We start from the raw sequence: 8,500 nt of genomic DNA, 5'->3' as shown, positions 1-8,500 counted from the left end.
TAATGGAGCGATAAAACAATAGCGCGACGTCATAGGTGTATTAAGTCGGTTAATGGCCACGGATTAGAACGTTCGGGATAAGAATGGCCTTGGGCCTTCGGCCCGCGGCCATTCTTATCCACGAACGTTCTAATCCTTGGTCATTATCCTATACATAATCGAGTTAACTTGAAAATTCCCATGTTTGAGGCATTTGCTGCTTATGGCCTCGTCTACCGTAATGCGATGGTTATTCTAGATGTAGGCTGACTAATGTACTGCGCCAATATAGAGATGCATCCCTAAATGGTAAATGGCGTATAACATGGTGTCTTGGGACTGTGGTTATAGCGCACTCTAAATCTCTGTGCTTATATTTTATTTCTTTAAAGTTAGGTAAAAAAACCGAAGCAAAATCAATTATCGCGTAAAAAATCACGGCATTATGAAAAGGTAACACATGAGCACCTTCAGAGCCACAAATAAAAGACAAAACTGCAATCATTAGAGAAGAAATATACTCGAGCAACGCGAAGAACAAAAGAAAGAGAAATCAATGCTGAGATGCGGAAATAAACAAATGCTATGCGAGAAGTAGAAGAGGGGGAGATCGAGATCGAGATCGAGATCGAGAGAGAGAGAGAGAGAGTGGGAGAGAGGAGGGAGATGTATAGATATCATTTATCAATGCAGCAAGGGGTGCAGATACACACACATTCAATCAGTAACAGTCCTTGTACCAAACTTACAGTCACTTGTTGTTGAATCATCTGGAGGTCGTGTTTTTGGTGTCATCGTCGAAGTACTAACTACATCTTTGCCACCAGTGGTAACAATAACTGTTGATGTGAGATATGGTGTGGTATCTTATGAAATGAAATTATGGTGGATGAACAAAGTGGGTTAAATGATGTGAAAACACATTGGATGATTAAAATTTCAAAGCTTATATTATATATTATTCTAGTGAATCTTATTATCATATGATCTTTAAATTAAAATCTTCAAAGCTCAACATATAAACAAACTACACGCATAATTCAGTAAAATTTAAAATAGTATTAAAGGTTTTCATCTACTATGGTGAAGGTGAATATTTCTCACACGAATGGCTTTCAATGCATTAGGTTTATGCGAGATTTTTGGTAGTAGATCCCGCAGAAAAGGCATTCAACATCAGGATTGCTTGCCAAAATGGCTGCCACAATATTATAGTCCATCAATGTATCTGTATTCTTTCTCTGATCTTCTTGTTTATAAACTTCAGTATTAATTTTGAAAGTATTCTTTTATCACCAAACACATCAACATGCCAAGACATGACATCAACATGCGTTTTTTATCTGATCAATCTGTAGCATGACTAACACAACATTCCAAGACGACAATAAAGCAGATTGACTGGTCAGTGCCAGAAGTGGGTAAGTGCAATAGCTGCCATGTGTATCTGTCAGGTGTGGATGAGTACAATATACTAGCACTGAGCAGTCGAGTTTTTTAGTATATCACCTCATTTGTGGATTGTTTTACCTTAATGTATTTCAGAGACTCAACGAACATTACACAAGTCTAATCTTAAAACTTAAAATTGTAAAATCGCTGTGTGATTTGCAGTGAATTTTAATGGTGAAGGCTCCTTATAAAAACATTGAAAAACATAATAAGTAAACTGATGTGATTTATCTCTTTTAGTATAATAGGAGTAGAATATAATAATATTTAATGTGCTATTATTTTTGGTTGTCACAAACGTTATCAACTTAAGGTGGCTGTGTACTCTCAGACATGCATGTAGTAAAAGTGCAATAACTTTGTAATTATTCGTGCAAAACATATAAAAGTATACATTTTTATGAAGGCAAGACATCAATAAATCTTAATATAAATACAGATTTGGGGTAAAAACAACAATTTTGAAGAAAATCACAAAAAGTGAGTTTTGGCAATATTTGTTAGGTACATCATAACAAAAAAACACTCTTTCCAAAATATTTTATTTTGTTTTTAGCTCAATCTTGAGGCTCCATTCCAAAAACGGTTTTTTATTTTTTGATATTGGCCTTAGTTTTTGAGATATTGACCATATAAGGCATCAAATTGAACTTTTTAAAATTCACAAACGCCTATTTGCACAAAATGATGCCTAAAATCGGAAATAGACCAAAATATAAAAAAATGAGAAAACCGTTTCTTGAGTCGATCATGCTTTTTACGATGATCATATTTGCTTACCTATAGATGCTGTATTTATTGAGTTATCGTGTACCTAAATCGTCATTTTACCGAGAAAATGAACATTGAAATAATGGCCGTTAAAGTTTAAAGTGGTCACATTTTGCCCTTTCATCGAATCTCACAGGAGAATGCGGCAGTTTTCGTTTTTCTACCTTATATTATGTGAACATCGGGTAAATCCACAGCCCGTTGAGAAGTTTGAGCGAAATTCATTCATAACTTGATATTCAAATCGAGGAAAAGAACTTGAACAAACCCACATTTTATCAGCTAAAACGGAGCCATTTGACCACTTGAAATAAGTGTTTCCAAAGGATGCGCCACGCATGCAGATAAGCGTCGCGTATGCGTAGCGTATCTGTGCGTTAACAAATTGCGCGATACGCAGCGCGATGCGTTGTTGCGCGCGTGTCACCCCGCTGATACAACAAAGGTTTTCTCTCTGTTAAAATTGCAAACACGAATGAAATAGTGAAATAAAATCCATAAAATAGCGCAGTTGGGGTTTATAAATCTGGATTTTCTTTCCTTGTATTTATAAAAAACATAACAAAGTAACAAATATCAAAAAAGCTCAATTTTGCGAAAGAAACAACGTCTTGAGTACACAATTGTTATATCATTTTAAGGTTATTGACGAATCAAATCACATGACAAAATCAATTCACACCAACCATTGCCAACCTTAAAATATTTTACAACATGGTTTAATTTAACGTTTGTAACATGCAAAAGCAATTTTAATTTAACTTCAATAACGTGTTAAGAAATAAGTGGTAACACTTTTTCAATGAGCAACACGTGTTGTAATATTGGACCATATCAATCTTGCTTGGAAGTAGCTAGCACCTCATCCTCAGTACCAGAATGCGTCTATCGGTAACCATGGTAATGGTATTGATATTATGAGATGAAATTGGTCCGGTTGTTGTGATTGCTTTATGATATTAAATGTAATGTATATTAGTAGTCCCCAAATAGTAGCACGATATGAAAGATGAAAGAAATGTTTCATGTTTGATGTTTGAATAGTCGAAGAAATGTTTTGAAAATGAAGGCTACATGGATTGGTGTTGGAGTTACTGAATGCAATTATTAGCAATGTTTTACATAAAATGAAAATAGGTGATTGCAATTACGTCAAGCCCACATGAATATTTTGTTTTTAAGTTTCTTTTCTATATAATGCTTACAAAACTGAGTATCAACAATCTGGTTATTCCAAAGCCGGAAACAGCCAGTTGTAAAGTATAACATTATTATTTACGTGAGCACATGTGTAAAACAAAACACCAAATATTGTGCGGTGTGCAAGGATGTCAAGTCAATTCCCATTGTGCGTTGATATCAAATAAGAGAAACAATACAGTTATCTCTGATCTATAAGCTGATATAAGATATCAATAATGAACGGTAACAGTGTTAGAATAGATAGCTTAAATTGTGCATCTGTCACCAGCAATATTATGCAAGTAAGGTCAAAGAAAATCAACAGGCAAGAATACACTGTTCTAACTAAAGGTGTACAAAGTAAAACCGGACAAAGATACCAGTTTCCTACCCAGGGCACTATTGGAGAAAGATGTAATGATATTACCAACTACAGACCAAGCAACCAGAAGACAATAAAAGCACAAAAGGTGGAAGGAAACTATGCGGAAAGCAAATCATGCTTTAATAAACATAATCTAAGACATTTACTGCAAGCTTTTGTTCTAAAGACCATATATACCAGTAACTGGTAAAACTTACAATCTTTCATAGTTGTGACAGATCCAGATTCAGTACTCAATAAAGCATCCGACGATGTAATATCAAACGTAGTCATACCAGTGGTTGTTTGATAAGTTGTCGGCATTGCTTTGTCAAGTTAGTTTACAAAGAAAATAGGTCATATAAAAAGGAAATGAAATTAACATGACATTGTTGGCATGATGTAATGGTCGCTTTTACTATAGTACATTTCAATATATTTTTGTGAGAATGTTTTGATTTGTGCATGGCACATAATTTTATATGCAATGTGCCGAGCCATTTTAAGACGTATCCGAATCGGCGCTGTATTATTTTAATAACGGGCCATTTTAAAACAGTTCTATTCTTACCAAACAACGTTTTACCTCAAACAATGCATCTTTGATGGTATGACAGATCACAAAAGCCTAATTTGATTATCATTCACGGCTTGAATTAAATTAATATTCTAGATTAAGTTATATGTAAAAGATACTTGAGAACGTTTTCAAGGTTTCAATTTTGGTAAAATTAATTACGGTATCATTTTAGATAATTTTATATTTGTGTACACATTAGAATTGTGAAGAACATCCCTATGAACAATTATGGAATATATTATTGTATTGTCACACTGTGACGCAGTTTTTGATATAGAAAATTGATATGTACGCGTTAGTACTGGACAGATGTTTCATTTGATTCTGGTACATTTTAATACATCTTTGACTATAAGTGGGCTAAAAACATATCTCAATTCTGAAGAAATATCTTAATTCCAAAGAAGCGTTTAAGCTCACGTTTTTATGTTTCCGATGTTTTAAGGGGGTACTACACCCCTAGCCAATTTTGTGCCTATTTTGCATTTTTCTCAAAAATTATAGCACATTGGTGACAAGTAAGATATGTATATTATAGGGGCAAGGACTACAACTACTGCACTGAAAATTCAGCAACTCAAGGCAAGTAGTTTTTGATTTATTGATCAAATACTGGTTTTCCCTCATTTTTGACTGTAACTCCGCAACTGTTGTCTGTATTGAAATAAAATTTCCAGTGCAGTAGTTGTAGTCCTTGCCCCTATAATATACATATCTTACTTGTCACCAATGCGCTGTAATTTTTGAGAAAAATGCAAAAATAGGCACAAAATTGGTCATGAGTGTAGTACCCCCTTAAAACATAAAACCCCTATCAAGCATACGTACATGTGCATCAAACTAATCCATTACTTTTTTGCCTGATACGGGTTCTATGTATTCTTCAGTAACTAACAGATAATCATGTTATATGATTGAGATCAAATGTTCCGGATACATTTTATCTTGAAACTCAACTAAATGTGCTCTTTTCAGGAGCTCTAACAAATTAACACAACTTTAGCAGTCGGAATATGCATGCATCAATTATTTTATAACCATTCTCATTTATTGTTTGGATCCGATATAATGTAGCATAGGAATAGGTATAGGCATTATTATGTTTTGATGGATCCAAGTATGGGAAAGTATTGGATCCAAAACATAATAACGATAAAATTGGATGCTTTTCGCCCAATATTTATTGGTTTCACTATGAGTTGTAAAATGTACGTCTCGTCCAATATTTTAAAACTCATATAGCTCGAGCAATAAATATCATGAATATGGGCTCAATCAATCCAATTTTATATCATACCTGTGTTGCGAAAATTATGTCATTTGTCATCAAGGTTAAATCTAACTCATTATTTGTCATTAAACAAACGGAATCCCTGCCCAATGCACTCACTCATTAAATACGTCAATTTATTCACATGAAGAGGGAAGATGAGCGATGATACAGTGATGTAAATAAGTAAATATTACGTGCATATAGTATTTATAACAACTGATCTTGAATGCATCTTTAATTAACTCTATCTGTTCCACACCCTTTGTTTAACGACGAGACGAATTGGAATCGATAGATTTGGAGGTCACACCCGTCAATAAATATGCAAATGTGATATCTATATCTAGGTTCTACTATTACTTGCTTCATTTTAGATTTTATTTAACATTTTTGACCCGACTGCGTGGCCCTACAATTGAGATATCATTTTGGCCCATAGAAATTGTTGTCTCTCGTTTCTTTTTCTTTTTATGTCAATCATAATCTAGGGATTAACAGCTACAGGAGTGAATGCAACGGAACTTCGGTCAGGCCATGGAAATAGTAGATGAGAAGGAATCACAACTAACCATCATCAAAGTTCCAATCACATTGCCGACATGTACATTGACGTTTCTATACACGTCAACCGCTATAGTTATATCATAATCCTCGGGATTATATCCCAACACGATGGTCATCGGTGACGTAACATTTCTATGACATGACATTTTCAAATTCTAAAGCTGCAGTCAAGCGACCAATGCTTATGGACTAAATGCGGCCTTGTGAGCAGGAAAGGGCGGGAAATATGAATGCATTATGGGACAGATGGGATAACATAGCCAAAAATAATGCCTTGTGGGAAGGATGTATTACCAAAATCGGAAGTAGAAAGTCATATATTTGAAACATTTAGGGGTAAATTTACCTATGTGGGCGGTCTGGGGCACATGTGAAGGCAATTTGATAGAATTGATTTTTCGTTTGTCTTATGATAGAATCTGTTCCCATTTTTCGGAAACAATCGGAACAACTTGTTTTATACCTTTACATTTTAATTAAATTTGGGGTCAGCGAAAATACGATTATCCTTACAAAATGTAAAACTTTGCCTTTAGTCGAAAATACAACGTATTTTGATTAAATTTCCCAATATTTGTATTGTTTTGACTTCTCTGCATCTGAAAATCCCGAAATCTGTTGCAAATGTTTATAAAATCCAGTCTAAATGAACGTTAAAAGTGCGCTTCATCAACTAAGGTCACAACAACCGGTTCAAAATTTGTTTGTGCGCAAAGATTTATCGCTATGAATTTCCAGTTATGCTACCAAATCACGCTGATGGCGGCAATATGAGTGTCCTCAAGGGAATTTGTTGAGTCCTCTTCCTTTGTAATGAAGAATAGATAAGCGGGATTAGTCACAGGCGATCGATTTCGTTGTGATTCCTTCTCATCTACTATTTCCATGGTCAGGCACAAGTGACCTGGCATAAATGTTTACAGGACAAGAGTAGCCAACAATCGGGCTTATTACCCTGATCGGAACCGACTGTAACGAGGTCTTATTACCATGGGTCATCTGCCCGTCTTTATCAGTTGAGCCACAGGGAGAGCGGAATTAGATTTTTTTTGTCCTGCGGGGAATTGAACTCGGGACCTCTCACACCAAAGGCAAAGTCCTTAACCAGTGTACACGCTCCTCCCCCTAATGTAATTATATTGGTTTGCAATTATATTATGTGCAAATATGTGCATTAATAATATTTGAAATATTCCAAATTGCACACAAATGGCAACGGTTGTTTCCATTTATTGATGTAAACGAGGTTTTGTGTCTAATTGTCTATATGCTAAATTCAATTTCTAAAATAATACTGTTATTTTTGCTTCATACTTATGACACTACAACTATGTTAAAAGGGCAAACATAACACGCTATTGTTCATCCGTTACAGCCCTTTAACCCATTATGACACCGTTGAAATGAATAATGAGAAACAAAAACATACTGCCACTAATGATATGTGTATTTGCTTGTTTGTTGTAATTTACCGCCTTTTCAGTTGTTTTGCATCGGCATAAAAAAGTTAATGGCGCCTGAAGTAGCTGACTGCACCACACATCTGCTCGGATATTATTTTTTTTCATTATAGGCCTAAGTGTTTTTAAAGTGCTTAAAAGCTGTTATACTCATACGAATATATAGTGAACTGTGAGTACTTATTTTATCTCCTGTGAATGATACATTAGGCCTACATCTCCCACAGCAGTTTTGGATGATTTTGAAACTCTGTATAATCACCGTATGATACCGGGCTGCTGAATTCTGCTTAAGCTTACTTACATGTAAGCTTTCATGACTCAAGGTTTCTATTGATCATTGACTCATGCCACTTCAAGTTACACTTATTTGTATTAATGCTATATTGTAGTGCTATTGTGCGTCCTTGTAGGAGTGTTCTAGCAATTCCCCCCTTAATCTATGATCGTCAAACACTTCTGCCAATCAGAGAGAACTTGTCTTCATCTGAACTTAGAATTGATAAACAATCACGGAGTAGACTAAACCGGGAGACTAAATGAACTCAATATATGTACAAGTAAAACACGTCGGGCGGGGGGATGTAGAGCTGGAAGGTTGAAGCAAAGAAACACCCCTACCCACATCAGCTCTTATTCTACTTCACGTAAGTGAAGTGACAACCTGATTCAAGTCCCATTGCAGCCAGCTACCAATGGTCATGCCCCTCAAGTTAAGTTTGGGGCATGGAATGCTCGAACAGTGAAGTTCAACGAAAATAGTCTCTCTATGTGACTTTATAATCACACATATCATTGATATAATGGCCATTTCCGAGACGTGGTTAACGAATGATGAACGTTCATACCGCGCACTTGCCAACATCAGGAACACA

General features: G+C 35.3%; 1 protein-coding gene across 1 annotated transcript in view; it reads right to left on the bottom strand.

Moving 5' to 3' along the window:
- Positions 1-696: 696 nt before the first annotated feature.
- LOC140166759 (uncharacterized) overlaps positions 697-8,500 on the bottom strand; it is a 49,810-nt gene continuing 42,006 nt past the window's right edge. Inside the window, exons 5-6 of the mRNA XM_072190253.1 lie at positions 3,967-4,074; positions 697-818 (exon numbers count right to left, since the gene is read on the bottom strand). Coding sequence (XP_072046354.1) covers positions 697-818; positions 3,967-4,074 — 230 coding nt within the window. The remainder of the gene's footprint in view (positions 819-3,966; positions 4,075-8,500) is intronic.

The sequence above is a fragment of the Amphiura filiformis genome, chromosome 12 (genome assembly GCF_039555335.1).
Source record: "Amphiura filiformis chromosome 12, Afil_fr2py, whole genome shotgun sequence".
NCBI classification, from domain to species: domain Eukaryota; kingdom Metazoa; phylum Echinodermata; class Ophiuroidea; order Amphilepidida; family Amphiuridae; genus Amphiura; species Amphiura filiformis.
Note: the sequence above shows the minus strand (reverse complement) of the source record. Positions and strands in the feature narration are given on the sequence as shown.